Source organism: Zeugodacus cucurbitae, chromosome 4 (assembly GCF_028554725.1).
Source record: "Zeugodacus cucurbitae isolate PBARC_wt_2022May chromosome 4, idZeuCucr1.2, whole genome shotgun sequence".
Classification (NCBI taxonomy): domain Eukaryota; kingdom Metazoa; phylum Arthropoda; class Insecta; order Diptera; family Tephritidae; genus Zeugodacus; species Zeugodacus cucurbitae.
Window position 1 is genome coordinate 72,804,114 of NC_071669.1, and position 22,000 is coordinate 72,826,113.

At 39.0% G+C, this 22,000-nt stretch overlaps 1 protein-coding gene across 8 annotated transcripts in view; it reads left to right on the forward strand.

Annotated features, from left to right (window-relative positions):
* Positions 1–2,639: 2,639 nt before the first annotated feature.
* LOC105211651 (phosphatase and actin regulator 4B) overlaps positions 2,640–22,000 on the forward strand; it is a 216,855-nt gene continuing 197,494 nt past the window's right edge. The window contains exon 1 of one of the 8 annotated variants that reach the window (XM_054229499.1): positions 2,640–3,813. In XM_054229499.1, coding sequence (XP_054085474.1) covers positions 2,895–3,813 — 919 coding nt within the window. In that variant the 5' untranslated portion in view covers positions 2,640–2,894. Of the gene's footprint in view, positions 3,814–10,356; positions 12,053–22,000 lie in introns of those variants that run through there. The other 7 variants (XM_054229497.1, XM_054229489.1, XM_054229491.1 and 4 more) reach the window with 7 other exon arrangements.

Below are 22,000 nucleotides of genomic sequence, written 5' to 3' on the forward strand. Positions count from 1 at the left end.
AATCGAGACCGCTGATGATCGAGTTTGGTGGTAAGCTTCAGTGTACAGAACATGAGAATAATACCATTTTAGCGACCTGAAGAAAATGGTCCATTGGGATATGACTGTAAGAAGACGCGAACTAAAGTACAGCGTTGCATTTGAAAGTGACGAAGACGACAAAACATTAAATTAGATGGGATCATTACTTCCAAACTGGTACATATTTTTCTAACGGGAAGTATCCTGAAGCGTCCGAAACGAGTGTGTGGCTGAAATCGAATAACTCAAATTGCTCACTCTCATCAAACGAAATGGGTCGAACGCCATAAAATAACAGATTTGAGCGCTTAAATAAATGATGCTAATTTCCATATACATATGTATATAATATACTATAATACATATATATATGAAGTTTTCAATACATTTGTTGTACCCATATTGGAGCACAACCAAAGAGAATCCCCCCGAGACTATAACAATACGAGTACGAAAAAAATGAAACAATACTGCTATCTGCTCCAGTGAATCGAAAGCTTTGTAGCTCGCTCATTATTACTCTCTCGCACTCGAATTTCCTCCACCGCCGCCGGATGTGAATGGCGCCGAGCTTTTGCCGAGCATGGCCGACGAAATTAGAGCAGCGCCAACGTGAAACGAGTGTTTTTGTTTTTTGAGTAGACGAGTTGCTTACAACTCTCGCTGCCGCCGAACACACACCGACACATGGACAAATGGTCCTGAATGCAGGCAGGCAGTTGTGCTTAAGGATACAGCATCCTGACGATTGTGTGAATGACATCAATTCATTGAAATCAGTTTCGTTTCGTTAGTGCCAGAGCGAAGTTTGCTAAGCGGACGCGCAACAAACGGTTGAAACGATTGTGCCACCGAGCGAATCCTGTGCCCATATGCATGTGTACATATGTACATGTGAGGCTTTGTGTGTGTGTATGTGTGCGCGCGCTTGTTTACTTTGAAAGCGTTGAAGAAAGTGAAATTAGTGAAATGGTGAAATAGTATAAATATCAAAAGCCGTCGACCTTATCCCTCTAAAGTGTTAAAATATTTGCACACAATTGCCGTGGATGAGCTTTTATGCGTATTTTAATGTGGCTCCATTGTCAGCTGTTGTTATAACGGTGTAATATGATGGCAAATATTTGAAAAGTATACGTTTGCTGTGTGTTCTCGCAGGCACCAATTCAGTGCTGTGTACTTCTAAGTGTGTTTGTGTGTGTGTGCAGGAAAGTGGAGTATCAATATTTGCAATAAAAAGTACAAAATATATTTACAAATGTGTGTTCTAAAGTACAAGAACAAATAAAAAGAAATCATAATTGGTATGAAAGCATGCTGTCGGGCAGCCGTTAATTTTATTACTTCGAGTGATTAATGAGGGAACGTGGTATGCGAAATATTTGCATATAATTGTAGATATAAATATATAACTGTAAAATTATTAGGATACTCATATACCGAATTGTTTCAATTCTTAAAATATTTAAATAAATTAATTTGTAAAATATAGTCAATAAAGAAGATAAACAACTAGTTTCGATTATAGAGATCTTGATCTCCTATAGAAATATCGAACTGACTTTTCAGTGGCTGTTTCGAAAGTAACGAAGGTATAACCTGAGACCTAGGGTTTTGATATCTGCACTGACCTTCAAAGTTTTTTCCAACGTCATCTCACTTCTATTCAAAGCAGTTCAAGCAGTGAAGTACCTTTCTTCCGCTTGCTTAATATCTTGGAAGCTCTGGCTTTCAGCTGGAAGTTCAACAGAAGATTTTTGATGCGAGTTTCATCCGTTTCAGCAACTAATGGATTGTCAGAAGAGTTCTCGGAGCTCTTACTTTAAGGTTAAGTCATTCCTGGATTATTTAGATATACCCAGAGAGTTTGAAACTACCTTGGATAACAAGTTCGTATCATTACATTGTCCCGTAGTTCCTAGCTGGAACATAGGGCTTCACAAGGTATTCTTATATAAGATTTAAGAACAACCAAGTTGCGATTTCTTAATCAAAAACACATTCTCTCTAAAACTAGTGCAGGGTTTTGTCTGGGTTTTATTTAAAAAATCTTCGACCAATTCTTCCCAATTAACTTCTATCCTTGCTTTATTTTTAGTGTTATTTGACAGATAACAAGTTCTAGTGGGACTTTCGTTATATTTACAGTAATCGAGTTCCTAAAACACTTCGAACTAGAAATGAATGTGAATGAAGCATAGCAGCTGTTTTCGAAAGCCACTTCCGAAGTGTAACTCTTCGTGGTAACGGCTTTAAAATAAAAAGTTCCGAAGTATTCCAACTTACGCGAGCTTTTTTTGTTTCATCGGGGATGCCGCTGACGATTACCGTGAAAAATCAAATCGAGCAAAGTGCAAAGTGTTTTTGTGCGTCGTTGGAAGTTTGGCGCGAAATGTTTGGTTTTGTTCGGTTCTCAGCGATGAATTAAGTAATTTTAATTGGAAAAGTTTAACGACACGCGTGTGTGAATAGATTAGAAAGAAATATTTCGAAGTTAAAGGAGTCAAGATTTAAATTGACAATTTCCAAATATGGAAATCGTAATGAAATATTTCTAAGGAATATCGTTTGATGTATTCCCCGCGAAGTGAAATAAGGCAAATATTCATTTAATTTGCAATAGCAACGCAGCTGAATGCGCCAAGACGCTTTTAGGAGAAGCGTCGTGATATCTACAAAATAAGCACAACAACAACAGCAAAGATTTCATTTGGTTTTATACAAGACCCGTTAGTTGAGCGAGCAGCGCAGTATTTGGCAAACTGGATTATACCACAGATAACAACGGGCCATGGGAGAAGAATCCAGCTGTCGCTGTGAGTGCTGCTGGCAGCGCCGGCAGTGGCAGTCATGGTTCCGGCGTCGCGACTTCGATGGCCAGCGGTGGCACCACAACTACAACCACCGTAACGCCAGTCACCACTGTCGCGGGCATTAAGCCACTGCAACAGCAATTGCAACAACAATTGATGCACCAGTTGCAACAACGGCAGCTGCAACAACATCATCAACATCACCAACACGTACAGGGCGCGGGTGGCGCTGGCGTCGGCACCGGCACCGGCACCGGCACCGGCGGTGGTAGTGGCATCTCGGTTGGTGGCAATAACGCTGCTGCTGCGGGCGGCGGTGGCGGTCACTCGCATTTGCATGCCACCCACTCACATCCGCACCAACACGCCCACGCGCACACCCATACACACGCACACCAGCATGTGCACCATCAAAGCGCTGGCGTTACGCTGTTGCAGCAGCAACAACAAAAGCAATTGCAACATCAACATTCGCATCCGCCGCTGGCGTCACACCCACATCCACCGTTGCAGCATCATGTCTCGCTGGGCGGGGCCGGAAGCCATCGCTATCAGTCCATGGCGGCGGCTGTTGCACAGCAGCAACAGCAACAGTTGCAACAGCAACAGTTGCAACAACAACAACAGCAGCAGCAGGCAACTCAACAGCAAGTACAGCAGCCGCAGCACCATCATCATCGACAGCATTCCACACCGCAACATCACCGCTCTGCGTCTCAGCACTCCGCCACCACCATAAGGCGTCGCACGCTCTCCCACGTTTCGCGCTCCTACTCGGCATCGGCGGCCGCCGCAGCCGTAGCAGCAGCAGCAGCAGCTGCATCCTCCAATGCAAAGAGTGCGAGCGGCGGTGGCGGTGGCGCGGGTAGCGGTAGCGGCAGCAACATTCAAGTCAACGCAAGTGTGGAACGCTCCCGTTGCCGATCACCGATGATGCTGTGCCACAGTCACAGCGACGGCGAGTTTCCCATGTACAAAGGTAAGTGTTGTCTATATGTACATTCATACGATTTTGCAGACCAACATGCAAACTTCATTAGACCTGTTAGAAATGGAAATAAGACTTTCACAAAATACCTTGGAGATCTCAAAACCCGTATCATTTACATTCCCGTTAGTTACTGTTCTATTGAATCACAGTAATTGAAGATCTGGTAGCGATACGGAGCCATAGAGAGCGAAAGAGAATATGTGGCGGCTGTTCAATGCAGTGAGCAATGCCAGAGAAGCATAACAAAGGGTTCGAATGGTAGTACTCAGACAGTGCAACTGACGAACACATTCGAATAAGTGAATGCACTTGATATGCCAGTTGCAGGCCCAGATACCCACATAAATATTGCACAATAATTCAATTGGAAATGCTGCAGTGTTGTAGCTGACACCAACAAAGTGGCAAGCAGGAGTTGCATTGAATGGTTGCAAAGTCTCTCGTACTCTACATCGCAACAATATTTCACGCATGTGTAAATGCATGACTGAATTCCCAAATAAATTCAACTTTGTGGTTGTCATCTCGCTTAATTTACATAAATAAATATTCTGGTTTCTTAGCTATTTACAGATGCTGCATTAATTCAGCGCCTGACACCGCTGGCTTTCCCTGTTCCACCGTAACCATCTATATTTGTTCACATTTTGTATCGAAATCGTGCGATCATAGAGAATGATGACTAAGCTTTCAGGCGAAAGCGAATTGAAATTGCTCGCCGCCATCGTAAATTCCCTTCAATCTCACGCATGACCTCACCTAAGCACGACTGTGATACCTTTAATATGTGCGTCGACACTGTTACGCACTTTATCTCTCTTCATACTTTGTATTTAATAACCCCAGCCACATGCACACATACGCATCCTTTTTATGGGTGCAAGCGTGAACATAAAAAATAAGCATTTTTATATTGGAAAAAGACGATATTTCGTGACCGAAATTTTTTATCGGTCTCCTGCAAAGTTTTTAAGGCTTTTTAAAGATAATAGGAGCATTTTATTTTATTTGGGTATAATTACGATTCTCATTATTATATTTATCAAGGTTTGCCTCCACTTCAAAATGCACTTTTAAATGATTCAAACACACATCTCAAAGTAGGATTTTAACAGAATTATATATACATACCCGATTGATTATAATTCTTTTAAAATTTCAATTTCTGTAGCTGAAACGGTTATTTCTTAAAGCCACAGGTAAACAAATTCCTGAAATTAATTTTTAAGAAAATACTGAAATTCAGTCACAAACAATAATATTTATTGTAAGAATTAAACCAGATATTTATTTATTTTCCCAGTCTTTCTCAGAACATAACACAAAAATAGTAAATAATCTCCATACAAATTCAATTTCGAACACAGACACGTTGGCGCCCAGTCTCCGAAGTTTTTTCAATAGCTTTTTAAATGCGCTTTGCGCCCACCAACACAGTCCACATACATATATACATTTTATTTCACTCGCTGTATGTGTTTGAGAATTTGTGGAAACGGCCGAAACACTTCCGACCACATGTGAAAGCAAAAATGATGACCGACCGAATTCAAAAGAATATAAAGAATAGTATTTGTTGTACCCAAAACAAGCTTAACAGGAAAAATATGCCTCCTTTTATTTTTATTTTAATTATTAAAGTCACTGAAACCCAATTTCAAGAAGCGAAGGGAAAGTTATGGAAAGTTCTCCAATATGTATGTATATGGTACTCAGCATGATATATGTATATAGTAAAATTGATCTGTCGTCTTGGAACACAGTTCCCAGACATCGGTAGACCGTTATGTCAGTCCAGTTCTAAGGCAGACAGCGACATATTGGAGGTAAGAAGATGCAAGAGCTCTGAGGTAACCAGTAACTGGTTAAGAAATTTGAGCCGCTGCGAAGCTGCAGCTCCGTTCTCAAGGAGAATAAGAAGATTTTACGCATAACGGCGCTATACAGTCGAACTCTTCTAAATTCAACGATGTTGAGATTTTCGGTTGTTTCGATGGAACTGAGGTTTATGGTACCCTAACTGTGAGCAACTGATTTATCAATGAAGCATTATTGCCGATTGGAAAGTAAAGCTTCAAACAGTTGGTGATTAGAAATTAGATTAGATTGAAAGCCATCAAATCTAAGTGTCATCAGATATACATCCATCGGTTGCTCTTGTTGATGTTGTACATGGTCCCTTCGTGAGTTTCATTACTATCAAATGTACAAGTGGGTCTCTTCCAACATCTAGCCGAGCTCCCGGTAGCTCCGTACGCACATTGAAATAAAGCAAGTAGTTATGTCATAAGCGTCAATAAAGCCCACATTTGCGCGTGGGAGGAGTGTCTCTGCTCAAGTATGCATTACGAAATGCGAGTATTTGCGAGCGAAATGCGAAGTGGAGTGAAGCGAATGAAATTCCACCGAAACGCCAGCATCAAATTAGATCTCACACCCGCTGAGAAATGGTTTGGCTCCGCAGACAAGTTGCCTCAAGTTGTGGCATTAAACTTAAGATGCTGCACAGCTATGTGTCTACTTGCCACTTGCCAAATGGCTGGCAACTTGCAGCCACTGAGAGCGGCGGTTTGGGCTTTAAGTGTGTCATTTGCATAAAACCGCACATTTTGCATTCGGAATATTTTGGCGCAATGCTTCACGAAATCACTGTTAACTTCTACTCGCCCCAATTACAACACGCGTATAACGGTACACGGTGTGCATACTCACACACACACACACACATACATATATATTAAAAAGGTGCATGTGTGTCTGTGTGTGTGTATGCGCACGTTGCCAAATTTCTGCAGGCGAGTGCCAAGTCAAGCCAAAAAGCGTACAGCCTTATCGTTGTCGCGTTGACTGACTTTGACACGAAAACACAGCCACCGAGAACCTTGAACCTTTCCACTTCTGCAACAACAATTAAAGTGATAGCCAAAAAGAGATTGGGGAAAATGACTGGCTGGCTAAGCCAGTGAGTTAAGTAACCGTGGGAAAGCCTTCGCGGACAGTAGGAGTCAGCAACAATAGCAAAGAATTAGGCTTTCCACTGCTGGCCCCCACATAAAGATCAACAATAATAAATGTTAAGTTAAAAGGAATGGGCGCATTTTACATAAAAGCCGAGGCGGGAATTGACACACAGACGCCCGTACATATACATACATATTCAGACTATTAGTTGTGGACTTTGGTAATAATAGCCACCATTCCGCCTAAGCGCGCTTCACCAAGTACTGGCTTTTAGGCAAATTTTTGAATTTAATTATTCACCATTAGCGTTTAGGACGCTGCCATTGAAGCTCTGACAATAATCGGCGAGTTGTTAATAGAAAATATATGTCCGCTAATATTAAAGTATTTATACTGATGCTCTCCTGATCTTTGAATATCGATATGTTTTTGCGATCCGATTAAATTCGCTTAGGTTTAGCTATGAACCGTAATGCCTCTTATCTTATCCTCTGATTGGCTCTCGTGAGCACTGCTGTCCTATTTTTCTTCTAGTACCGCCATCGTTAAGCCTCTATTATAAAAATAATAATATTAAGATGGCCCTAATTTAATTCAGATATTATGCTGGTGGAGGATTCTTCTGGAAGCAGCTCGCCGTAAAAGGCAGGTTAGGCTACCGGACCACTTCGGTGTGTTTCAAGCAGACGTGGCTGCAGTGCTCGTGCGTCACTGTCCTCCTGCGTTTTTGCCCTGGATCTGTGGACATGAGCTTGGTAGGCGGTAGTTATCGACCAGAACATGAGTGATTGCGAGATTCTTTTGACCTAGTGTGGATCGTAGGAGGTCCAGTGAAATACTTGCTCTTATCAAGGTTAAGCTCGCCGACATTTTTAAGTGAGGCTAAACATCCTGCCTGGATGACAAATTGCCAAAGTTGCTTGAAGGCTGACCAGCTTTTGCCTCAACAAATTTGTAACAGGCTTAAAGCGCTTTGTCGACTCTTAACTGTTTAACTGTCCAAGGGGGATTTATTGGATCAGCCCTTTATCGTAAACCAACCTAAGAATTATAAATAATTGCGGGTACTGTGGTTTAATGCGTGAGGGTTAGACTAACTAATGCTATCTGAGGTATATATCAACATTAAGTAAATGATAGAGGTTAATTACCGACTTCGAGTGTATCTCCAACGCATAAAATCATTCAAACTTTCAGAGGCGGCTGAAAACAAGCGGATTGCTTTAAGAAACCATTTATCAGACGTGTAAGCAGCAATAATGTACTCTAAGCGAAGACGCAAACTTTATCAGAAAAAAATCTTAAATAATCCTGAATTGTGGCGAGAGTGCGTGGCAGTCTGCAAGCGACTTGGAGCGTTGGTTATGGTGGCCATTAAAACTTGAAGCTGATCAAACATACGACGCGTACATGCATATAGACAGCAGGAAACTTTATTAATTTCAATGACTTCGAGCGGAAATAAAGTGCCGAGCAAGAAGAAAACGGACGAGCCACAACGTTTCGACAAAACTTGATGATGTGGCTGGTTAAATTAGCTCAGCACTTATATAACACGAAACGGAAGTGCGAAGACTGAGGGAGTGCGATAAGGGACTAAGAAAAACGCAGAGTATAGAACGAAGTAACTGCAATAAAAAGGAACGTAAGGTAAGGTCAAGGAGAAGCATTGGAAGCGCTTGAAATTGAATTCCTGTTAGAAATCAATCACAAAATCAACTAGAATACTCCTAGATTGGAGACCACTGAGCCATGGCTTTTGAGGCATTTCGTCTTTGAGTAGAATGAGGAAATTATTTGAGGAATTTACATACTATTAATAACGGTATCCATCAACTGAGCTCTGCCTCTCAGCTATCGTTTGGTAAATAATATATATTTCACAGTAAAAGCCTTAAATCCATTTCTGTTAACACTACTCGGTGAAAAGTGTTTAATTATTGTGCCAGCACTGTTTGGACAATTGCAGTGTCAGCGTTGCCAACTCTTTCAATTGGATAATTGTGTTCGGCACACAATAGCCTAATAAATCCAAACTAATGAAATGTAACGAATAATTATTGTCACAAAACTAATGGAGTTGCCAAACCCAAGGTCATCAATTTCAAATTCATTATATTCTCCAGTTCACACCGCACACACACTTACGGTATATATAAGTAGTAATGTTTCTCCTTCGACTTATGTCTTATGGTTTCGAACAATTTTAGTTTCTGTCGAGGTGTGCAGCCATTGTTCGAAATGAGTAATTTTCCGTAAATAAATTGAAATTGCTCCTTCCGAGTAATAAATCCAATTGAATTCTCGCTTATCCTATAAGTAATTGCCAAGGTAAAGTGAAACTATGTAATCAATGGCATAATGAAAGGCTGCGCTATTAGAGCCTGTCAGAAGCAACAGCGTGGCTAAGTGCATTGTCACAAACAGCACAATCTAACCAAGAGTGCCATTTATGAATATAAGGTATATGAATACATGAAATGGGTGTGGCTGTTGGCGATGTAGCGATTTACTGATTATTTTAGTATTTAGTCTTCGTCTGCTATTCGTTTATCGAGTTTTGTTCCAGTTTTTGAGTCTTTCTAGACATGATAGCAACTTTATTAGTTTTATGAGTATATTTGAAGTATGAGATGGACAGACCAAACCTCAAAGGTTCCACTGAAACTTCATCGAGATGTCGGATAAATGGAAATGAGGAAAAGGTGCCACGCCTTTTTATTGTTGGATATATAATGCTGTGTTTATTTTTGTTCGAATAATATTTCTCTGAATGCTCTATTAAGTCCTGAAATTGAACTGTACTGAAACTGTCTCAGTAACTAACCCATTTATACTAAGCTATACTAAGCTACTTAGAAACGATTGATAGATAGCTAGATACTAGTTTGAAGAAGAGTTGGGAAATCCTTTCGTTTGAGATTCATAAAGTGTTTTCATGCAAAAATAAAAACTGGATTGACATATAAAAGGGAACTACTATTATACTACACTTTCCATCTTTAACATTTACACATTTTTCATTTGTGATGTTTCTTCACAATAAAGGTGATTTTCAATGTGTTGGACCTAGTTGTTCTTCGAATTTGTCCATTTCCACAACGTACCACGATATTTAGTTTTGCTGGGACCCGTCTTTCGAAGGTTTTCCCATTCCAGCAAGATTTGGTTTACAAAAAATTCTCTACTTGAGTTGAGGTTCGGCATCGTGAATTCACCTATTGAGTAGTCTAAATACCGACATGTGCTCTGGCATACTAATGTGCGAGTATGCATAAGCTCTGGTAATTATACACTGCCGCGGCGGCGAGAGTGTGTTTTGTTACTGTTCTACGTGTGCTATGTGCTAAATGACACAACTAATAGCCGTTAACTAATATGAGACATAGCAATTTACCTTTTGCGCTCTGACCGACAAGAACCACAAGATACGCGGACACTGCTAATTAGCCAGCTTTGGTGATTTCATTTCACTTAGCTAACGGCTGCATTTCAGTCTAAACGGCGACGCGTTGAACGGCATATGCCAGGTTGTTGGGCAAACGGGAATATGAAAAGTGGCTGGCTAGAGATCGAAAACAATTTGTAATTGAAACCGTACAAAGGCGCAATAAGAAAAGTGGCGAGAAGTTGTGAGGTTGAGAGTGCCGCGCAGTCCGGAGTGTCTTTTAAATAATTCGAATTGCTAAAAACGAGTTTGAAATGCAACCAAAAGTGAACAGGTGCACATAGTATAAATATATAATATATACACATATATATATATTGTAGTATATGTAGATGAGTGTGTCCAATGTGCGAGTTTGAAAAACAGAAATTTTTTACAAATAGTGAACGCCAGCATGTAAATTAGCGCAAAAGTGAGGCGAGTAAAGTGAGGGAAGGGTGCAATTAGCTCACAAACATAGCGTTCAAGAATGTGTGCCAAATGAGAGAACGCTTGCATTTTTTCTGAAATACATACTTTTTACGCTATTTCCCCCGTTTGACCAAGCCGTGTTATTCGAAATTCTTTGTTTAACTATGTCGCGCTTTTGTTTCCCTCGTTGTATGCATTTTGTTCTCTAGTTCGGCGTGTGTTCCATTGTGAAGTCGCCTTCGCGGCATTGGCGCATTGGAAACGAGCATAAAGAAGCCATAAAGAAGGCTTTCGCGCCGTGCGCTTTGGCGGCGCTCTAGTCTCGAGCAGAAATGATTGATTTTTAATTTACTGTTCCATCAACGTGTTTGTGTTTGTCGTTGTTGTGTGATGGTATACCCCTGTACCCACAGCAGGCGTTAAAGTGTGAAAAGGTGTACGGTGTGAAAATGAAATGTGAATAAATTGTGATAACTGCCTGAAAGCAATTCTCCGCGAATGCGTGTGGCTGTGTTTGTTATTATTTTTGTTTTATTTACTGCGAAAGTGAGTTGTTTCGCACGGCGACTTAACTGCGCCTTAACTAAACCGAAACGTTTGTCGCTGCCGTTTTTCGCGCTGAGCGCCTCTTTTTTAGCCAGAGTAAACATCACGTAACGCATAAAAACGCTCGGCTATCAACAGTAAAAAACACACACACACATACAGATTTCGGTATATATGAACACTGAAAACCTGGCACTTCCGCACATATGAGTGCGGGCAAATCATAAAATGCTAGTCGCACGTGCATGAATCTACGTCAAGAGCAACCAAAAATAAAATCGGGAGCTGCAGCTGAGACGGCTGAGTTTTAGTGCTGTTTATTCTTTCACTTTTATTTTATTTCACTCTGCTTGCTTGTTCGGCGTGAGTGCGAGCCTTCGTTTGCACATAATTCAGCGACACCACTTGTACTTGTACTTATACTTGTAAATATGCGTAGCATGTGCTGCGCCTGGGATCAGCTACCTGCTGGCACGCACTGCAAAGACCCATCAACATCAACATCGTCCTCCTCGTCTTCATCAGCGGCGGCAGCGGCGCAGCAGCTGGAACGCACTTCAGCCCCGAGTCGGCTGTTGGTGAAGCCCGCCTCGCGTGCCCAACCCCTCCCGCAGCAACGTCGTTCGCAGCCACAGTCGCCGCCGCAGTCGCACCACCGTCACCGACGACACCACCACCACCACCACCACCATCATCACCATCAGCATCATCATGGCCACCCGCACAGCCAGCGGCAATATTATTATCACCATAATGGCCTGCAGTACTCGTATCAAGAGTACGGTGTTGGCAGCGCCGGTAATGGCGGTAAGGCGACGAACAACTGCCGGAAACGGAAACTACTGCATTTCTTTAAAAAAGGTAAAGCCATGAACTATTTTAGGGATGTGGCTGAATTTCTATAATTTTACAATTTTTTTAATTTCGATAAAGTGAAAACCTTCTTCGGAACTCAAGCTTCAATTCGACTTTAAATTTGCCTTTTAAAAAGTGAGATTCCAGCTTCTCACCAGGTTCTTATGTATTCTTCACAGCTTTTGTATTGAACTTTCCACACTTTCTTCAAGATTTTAAGTCTTTCTTACATCGTACAAAGATCAACGAGGTCAAAAATAGAGTGCCATTGCGCACTCCATGAATTCAGTTTAACTCATGCGTTGGGTATAAAAGTGTATCAACAATTCTCATCCCCCTCTGCGAATTATTTTCTCCTTAACTACTAATGCGAATGACAAAGTGAAAATGTTGTGAGTCATGAGTTGGAAAAGTTATTCTGTAACTTTTAAGTATCTCTCATTGTGCTCAACTTCCAACACTGTTATTTACATTTTGACTGACACGTATGCATTTAAAAGACTCAAAGTGCTTTCAAAGGTGATTAAATAGTTTACGATGACTACCTGTAAGAGTATGCCGTTATTAACATATGTACCTTTCGAACTTCGAACTTTGAACTTTTTTGCTCTCAAGCTTAAACTGCAGCGCAGCGAAGGCTAAGTATATATATATGCATTTATTTCTAATATTTCTTGTAGATACCAATTGTTTAACGTCACATCCTTAAGGTTTCCTGAAGAAGTTTCAAAAGTTGCACACCCCTAATGCAAGTGCGAGTCTAACATTATGACAAACATACATATGCTCGCTTACGAACAATAAACATGCGTACTCATGTCTTTAGAATGTAAAACATTGCGTAATTGCGAGGAATAAGATATGTGTTAAATATACATGTTCTCACGAGCCGTGCCACATATCCATGCAAGAGGAGGAGGAGGCGTGGATGCAGGATGTGTGTAAGCGTCTATAAGTTGTCTTTGTTGTTCTTTTTAAACAGAGATAATGTTGTAATTCATTTAAATTGTTCTAGAAAAGGCACAGTAAACTGCGTTCGCTTGGCATTACTGCATATGACTTGTACTATACAAGCCCGCTGAGGCGTATGAGTTACGTTAAAAGCGCGCTATGATTATGCTTTTTGGTGTACGGGGCGTATGAGTAATGCTTCCTTGCACGCGTTATATGAGTTTGCTTGGCATCAATTTAGTAGACTTAACAAACGCATTAATGGGGTGACTTCATATTCTTTTTTGCCTATAAATAAAGTTATGAAATTCTCTTTAGAAATACACATTTATTGTTGTAGGTTAATAATAGTAGAAGCTGAAGACTTCTTGAGATATTTTAACCCTTTAAGCGGAAGCCATTGATAATTATGGTGGTGATTTCTTCCATTTCCCTTTAATTCCATGTAAAAGTTCATCGACCTGCCACCAACTATTTGCAAGTTTATAAATCCTAACGCCACAAAAACAACCCAAAAGAGATCATATCTACATTCGTGCAAAACAAACAACTCTTCCTGCAATGGCTAGCACATTATTTATCCGCAATCTGGAGCATTTCCGAGAACGCATTTGCTTTTTAGATTTTTATTTGGCAAACCTGCTTATTTAAGTAGAAATTAGCTTTTTCAACACACAGCCATCCACAAGCGTTTGCAACCTGTACCGGGTTGGCATTCGAGTTACTTAGTTAACAAAACGATGCTCTGGGCTATCTAGCTGCGTCCACAGTCCTCCAATGCATGCCACAAAACACTATCTATGCACTCGTTTACTACATCAGAGCAAGCAACACATTTACAGTTACTGTGTGTGTTGCCCCTCTGTTTGTTCGCTTGCGCCTGTCACATGTAATAGAACCGCACATACACATACATACATAGGGATGCATTGTGTGTGGCTGTTTGTTTAAGGCTCTGCCTGTCTAAATGCCGTTTGACATATGTGTTGCACGATTGCATGTTGCAACAGTTGCGTCTACTTATAGATTGTCTGATGATTTACTTTGAATTTGCAAATGTTATCGGAAGGACTGTGTCTGCACATACTCTTGCACACATATACACACACAGACACTTCACTTCGGCTTGCAAATAATGAAAATGCACTCGTGCATATGTAAATAAGTGCACAAGCGCTACAAATTTACATACAAACACACACGCAGCGAGTAACACAGGAGATCTATAACTAAAATTGTCATTCCGTGACATTTGACAGCATTTCATGCAATACATAGTTTTTATCAGGAGCAAAAGTTAAATTTAAATTAATGAAGTGACCGTAGATGTTTTGGGGATAAAAGGTTTTAACATAACTATAACGCCTGGCTGCTGGAAGTCTATGCTCTCTCTCTCTCTCTCCTTAAAGCTGCTACGGCGGTTATCCTGTGTTCAAAAAATAACGGGAATTTAGATTTTTCAATTGGTAAATTTTTATACTCTCGCAACAAAGTTGCTAAGAGAGTATTATAGTTTTGTTCACATAACGGTTGTTTGTTTTCTTGGCACCATAGGAAGGTTGCTTTCGAAGATGGGAAAAATCGGACCACTGCCACGTCCACAAAATGGCGAAATCCGAAAACACATAAAGTGCCATAACTAAGCCATAAATAAAGCTATGGAAATAAAGTTTGGTACAAATGATCGCACTATGAAGGGCCATATTAGGGTGTATTTTTTTGGAGTAGTGGGCGTGGTCCCGCCTCTTACTAAGTTTTTTGTATATATCTCGTAAACTATTTAAGCTATATCAACCAAACTTTCTAAAATCGTTTCTTTTAGGTACTACATTATACAGTCCAAAAATGGAGGATATCGGATAACCACGTCCACTTCCCATACAACTAAAAAAACTACTAAAAATGCTTTAATTCAGTAAGGGAAAACACCAAAAACCTTAAACCTCATTATAAAGAAGAAGGACTCCACCCAAATTGGTATACACAATTTCAAGTGGGTGTGGCTCCATAACTCCGAAACTACTCGACCAATATCAATGAAATCGCCCTTTCTAAAAATCGCCGAAATCGGACCATAGGTTTTCATGGCCACATATATCGAACATTAATTAGGACCTCGGTGGTTCTAACCTAATATTAGGGTTTCCAACTTTCAATGGACTTTATACCATATATATGTATGTCGAATATGTGGGTAAAATTGAGTATTATATAATATTAAATAAATAAATTGCGAGAGCATAAAATGTTCGGTCACAAACGAATTAGCCCTTCCTTACATGTTTTATATTTTTTTATTTTATTGCCCCTGAAGTAAAATTGAAAATTCCCGTTATTTTTTGAACACACTTCGTATACCTATCTCTAAACTTTAATTTCGTACTCTTCGAAACTCGATCATCAAACTACAACGAGCATATGTAAATGCCATAAAATTCGTTATTTGTACCGTTTTTTTTTCAATAAATATGCTAAGTGCACAATAATTCAAGCAGTAGTTTCAATTAACTGAAAATATAAATTAAATTACATATATTTGTTCAAACAGCTACAATTTATGTGGCATCCTCAGAGAAAAACTGTTAAAATGAAGTAAATAAATTTCGCAAAGTCCACTTATCAATTAAATGTATGTAATATATGTAATTGTTAGATTTAATCAATAAAACGCCTGCAATTGCTGAATATCACACGCGTACGTACACTAAGAAAAAATTGGCTCTGGAATTTGTAATTAAATTTAAAATTTAATTAACTTAAGTGAATTTAAATCTAATCGATAATTTAAGCCATAGAGTTAGTAAAATACGTATCGGTACGAAAATTCTGCACTTTTAACTTTCTTCTTCGGAATCATGCGATTCTGACTTGTAACCGATTTGGAAAATATATTTTAAATAAAGTATTTAATATTATTTAAAACGACTAACTCAAGTTCAATTTCAAATCAAGTTTTTTTAAGCTGAATATTTTTTTTTTATATTTCATATCACAATCTCTTCTCACTGTGTAGACGTACGAATCAAAGGAGCTCAGACGATTACTGATAATTTGCGAAGAGCCTTTTTATGCTCGTATAAAGTGAAATGTGTATTTGTGCATACAAATATGTATATATATATATGTATTAAGCATAAATTGACGTAGCCTGCCTTTGAGCATTTGCGCAGAGCTCGTCCTGCCAAATAAATTGGGCACAATGAATGACAGCAATAATTTATGCGCCTTTGACTGAGATGGCGTCGATTATGGAAATTTCTTTATGTCTCGAGAGTTTCCTTTTCCAATGCGAGTATATAAATATGATAAGTATATATTTTCATAGACTTTAAGAAATATTAACCGATGGCAGAGGTGTGCATTTTATTCAAGAACTTAAAGGCTTCTGAGAAAAAAATATTATATTAGCATTATTGCTATTCGCTTTGGTAATTTTTGTAAAGTGATAAAAATGAAAAAATGTATAAAAAATCCTAAAATTACGAAATAGAATAAAATAGTTGCCACTAGCTTACTAATTATTTGAATTTAATTTTCTGCGACCAAGAATTAACTGAGCTTCAAGTAAACAACAACAAAAAACAGCCAATGCATTAGCTACGAAAATGGCATTTTGCCTGCGAAAAGTCCCTAAAGCAAATTAGTATATTATCTAAGCCCGAAAAGCACAAACAAATACACTTGTGTGCAGTATATATAGCACACAGCTTTGTTTACAGACACACAAACTTACAGATATCTCATATGTATTAAATAAACTGCAGTCGAAGTGGCGGTGATGCCAACGACCACGTAATCCTTTTAGTCCTTGTAACAAGTTTTCGAGCAAAGTAACTGTATAAAAGAAACAAAAAAATACAATATTTTGTACACAAAATAAAAGTGAAAGCGAACACGGACACGAACACAAAATGGAAAGAAAAAGATTTTAGCTCAGCCACAACTCGCCCTAGAGCCCACACCCACACCCACCCACACTTCTGGGAACGCTCGCACGGCAAAATGTAGGTTTAAAGCTTTGATTCGGGCGAACAGCGCACTTGCAATACGAGCCGCTACGAATGTGTGCGCGTGTGAAAGTGTAACGGTTTCGAAAACATACAATACCCCCCACAGACACCCGCAGGTCTATACCGCATAGTTTGTGTGTGTATAAGTAAGTAAGTAATTGCATAAGCACATAGCCTGTATCTAAACATTGGGGATTTACAAGATTGTTTTGCAGCTATTCTTATTCGCCACCAGCCACTCGCCACTCTCCACTCTCCAAGCACAAATAACAATGCAATTCACTGAGCCAAAAGGCGACAATAATAAAAGACCAAATAGAGGAGAAAAATGCACGAAATATGAAAAATGGTTCCAAGGAATTGTAAAAGTCCCTGAAAGACGAAAATTGCTACACAAATGAAAAGAAGCGACAGTGTCTGTCTGTGCGAAATGACGTTTACAAATCTACAACAGAATTTATTTGTTAGCAGCGACAGCGGATTGCGTTTTTGTCAACAGCTTTGAAAGCTATAGTCATCATTCTTCCAATTCATCAGTTGTTAAGCAATGTTGGAAATAGAAATTCGGTACATAACGGTATTTATTCTTGAATAGCATTGACAGACGAAAATCCTCTCTTTTCTTAAAACATTTTTTTATGTTGTGAGAGTTTGGGTATTCTTACTCATAATTGGTAAAGAGCAGCTGATATGGTTGTGAGAAAATAAAATTTCCAGATATTTTTTCAAGTCACAAGTCTCCCAGCGGCTATATAATTTTTCGACAGATATGAGGAAATATTATATTTCTATGAATTCAATCTGGTCTTGGTCATTTCATAGACACCGTTACTTTATCTATGGATTACACTGAAAATGATCTGATGAATGAGTTATATTGATGTTGATAACACTGGTTTCAAGAATAAACCTCGAAAACGGTTAGCTTTCGCTTTCCGACAAATCTCGAGAAGTTTAGGGAATTTTGGATATTAGTGTGTTGGATGCCGTTATTTGGTAAAAGAGTTCGTGTCAGTTGCCTTTAGAAAATTTAAATTTAATTCGCCTGGAGGGCAGCCAGGAGTCCTCTGCAACTCTTGTGACTGCACTTCGAGCACTCTCCCTTCTTCATTGCCCAGCTTTTGCCAGACTGAGGTTGAAATACCTCGGAATGCCCTTTTTCGGCGATCCTAGCGAATTGGCTAGAATCGATATTAGCCGTCTTAAGATATTTGTAACGGATTTCAAGCGCTTTGCTGAATCTTAAAGGTCTTTGATCCACAGGTAGTTTTATTGGTACTACAATGGACAGCGCCAGGTTGTCTAAGTGAGATCTTCTGTTTTTGCAGAGATTTGGCTACAAACCTAACCTAACCTAACTTCGAGCAGTGAGGAGTCGTTAAGGCTACTTTTGAATGTACATTTTCTCATGAAACCAATAAACGGTAAGAGCATCTCTTGCAGAGCTTCCGGAGCGCGCTACCGCCTTTCTAGATCTTCAGGATGAATATCACCTAACCAGGACCAGACGGCATCAAACCTCCGAGCAGCCAAGATGTCTTGTAGCTAGTTGGCTCCCATCTACTGCGCCAGGCTGCGCCATATTCCGGCACAGTTGGAGGCATGTTAGGATGTATTTCATCAAACAACCAAGTAAAAGCTCCCTCGCCACTGCCAAAGGTTTCAGCTCCATATTTCAAGCCAAAATTGTTTCAGCATTCAACTTTAAGATAACTTTAAATTAATATGAAAATAAATTCTCTCCTCTCTTCGATTTGCGAGCGAATTTTCTTCTTACAATCAGGAAGTCTGATTAGACCATGTAAACAAGTTTCACCGAACAGATGGAAACTTTGTGCACTCAGAAGCTACTTAAAAGTTTCTTGCGGCCTTTTCTCTGAATCATTTTTAATACTTATGGATCCGCTCAATATACTCGCACATACCCAATGTTGCCAATGTTGTGGGTGAGCATAAGACTATTTGTGGCAAGCCAAAATGACATTCAAGTATACGTGTGTGTGCGTGTGTAAGGCGTAACTGTTACAGCACCCACCGGACATTTTCTCTGACAAAGCAACCAATTTGTGACAAACAAATGCCGCCCTCGCCCCCCGCACAAATGTCGGTAAAGGTTCTTGCCTTTCTATTACTTCATTCATTCATTCTTTCTCAAGCGGAAAATGTTGTTTCCTTTACAACCTCCGTTATTTGGCGTACATGTACGCGTATATACAATATATGGCATTCGTTGCATTGTTATTGTTGTTATTGTAAAATTGCTTAATTTTGCTGTGTCAAGCCGTAAGTTTGCGACAATTTGTGTCTGGGTCAATTGAGGAAATTGATTGGGATTGTGTGTGTCTGCTTTTTTAGGGCGGCCAAAGCAGTTGAGGTCAATCAAGGAAAAAAAGAATTTAATAAAAAAGTGAAGAGAGGAATAAGGTCGAAATTCTGTGTGTAAAAAATCTAAAAGAACAACAATTTTGATATTTCTATAATTAGTTTGACACACCGCCCTCCAAAGGTGTCCATACTTCGACTCATTTATTTCACATTATTCATTTTATTTTGCATATTTTGGCAACTTTTTCCCACACATTATTCATTCTGCGTCACACAAATGATCCACATAATCGCCGCTGCCGAACTTTTCAGAAATTGCGACAGCCATTTATAGATTTCTGCGTAATTTGTTGCGGAAAATAACCAAACTGCCCACTACATTTCATAAGCTTCTTGGAATAATCAACTGATTGGACAAGTGAATAAATTTGTATTTAAAATTTGAGCCTTCTGCCAATCAGAAAAGAAAAATTTAACATTTTTATTTTGAATTTTTCTATGCTGCAACTCAGCACGATGCTGTAACACATGCTAACTAACTAGTATTTTCCTACTTTATTGCTTATTGGGATTGAGATGCACAGCGAAATGACAGTTTACGACGCGCTAATAAATATGTATGTGCCCTCAGCCACAGTTCTATTTAACTCGACATGTTGTTTTTGTATTACTCTAGGCACTGCAATTAGGTTTCCACCACCAAGGTTACAATAACAATGTTAGCCGTCTTATCACCGTCTCACTCATCTTGTAACAGATACCCACCTAAGTATACTCGTATATGTACATAGAGTCATGATGCTCCGCTTTGCATATTATTCTCCTACGCGAGTCACTTTTTAATCCCCCGACGCAAGCAGCGAGTAGTAAATGTGACATAACGTAAGATCCGTAAGGCTAACTATCGAATCGTGTCGTGAGTAGAAATGTATGAAAAAACGCAAAATGTCGCTTTAAAATGAGTTCGTATATATGTATATGAGTCTGACATACATGTGTATATCATGTGGCCACATTAGTTGCTAGCTTTTGGCTTTGTTTGTTTTCACAAAAATATACATATGCGCTTGTCTACAAGTCGACAAGTCTATTCGGCTGCTTTGGGCTGTGCATTTGTGGTGTACTCGCGCGCACTTGGCAAGCTCGTTGAAGTCCTTGAGCTGTGATTTGTTCGCCCCACCAGCTCTTTTGTGTAACCAGCGGCACATCCCTGTGGTGAAAATAGCTGTAACCAAGCTGAAGAAATGCGAATTCTTTATAGGCAGTTTGATCTCGTGTGTGTTATCGGCGCTTTCTAATCACAAGGTCTGCTTTTAGGCGCTATAGATATATATATATATATTTAATAATAGTAATCTGCTGATTTGAAATCGAAATTTCGTATATATGTCAATATATTTCTGAAAATATAGTATTTTTTCGTAATCTGCAACTTTTCACTGTCTGGTTTATTACTCATTAGACCCTTCTGTTTTGCCTTTGCTTCTTCTTCACTGCTCATATTCAAAGGCATATTGTTAAGCGCAACAACTAAGATTTCTTGCTGTTGGTTTTTGTTGTTGTTATTTTTATTCTTTCACCGCGTCGTCAAGCACTTGGCTATGCTAATCATGTTTTTTTACTTAAACAAAGAACAAATAAACAAACACAGGAAATTGCTCGCTCCTACATATATGTACATATGTTCATATGTATGGGCATGAACACATCCTTTTGGTTACATCCTTATGGTCTCAGATATGGTTTGTTATTGCAATTCAAACATATATATACATATATATATATTAAGACAGTCAGGAATTCGGTATTAATATTGAAATATTCTGCGATATTTTAATACAATTTTGGAAAAAAAATAAAATTTTTGTGTAAAATTCAAAATTTCATCTTTTTTTAGAGCAGAAGTAGCTTACAATATGATTTGAAACAGTTATGATAAGTACTACTGAATTATAAATTTTTAAATTTTTAGAAATATTTCGAGAAATTCCAGAATTTGGAATTCCATTTTTTAGCCTTCAATTAAGTACTATTGTAATAATGGTGAATCTAAAAATAAAGTACCTTGTGAAAAATAAGGCTATATACTTGTTTTTAAATTTTTGTTTATTAAGCGAATGATTCATTGGAGAAATATTTATTATTTTCGTACGTTTTAATTGGATAAATACTGAGAATATGCTGTAGAAAAGCGCTTTTGTGTTACATGCATACATACAAACGGTGTAGCTACATACTTCCCACAAAGCATACGAGTTATTGAGATGTGTGTGGTTTTGTCAAAAGTGCTGTTACACACACATACTCATACAGCCAAACATTGTACGATGCATATGTATGTACGTGTTCGTTGGCCTGTTTTCGACTATTTTTATTTGCATATCTTAATTGTATTTATACACACTTGATTTTATATAAACATTTATATTTTCACTCACCGAAAAACAAAACAGTTGCAACGCAATAAACATTTTCGCATTTTATTTATTTCTATTTGCAGGTAAGTTCTGACGCTGATGGATGTGACAACACGACAACTACCTACACGTGTAAATACAACAACTGACAGAGTGAGTGCTGCTGATGATATGCGTAGGTTGATATTTTCATAAACTCAATGAAACATAAAACAGAATTTCCGCTGTACCCCCACTCCCGCACGCGCATA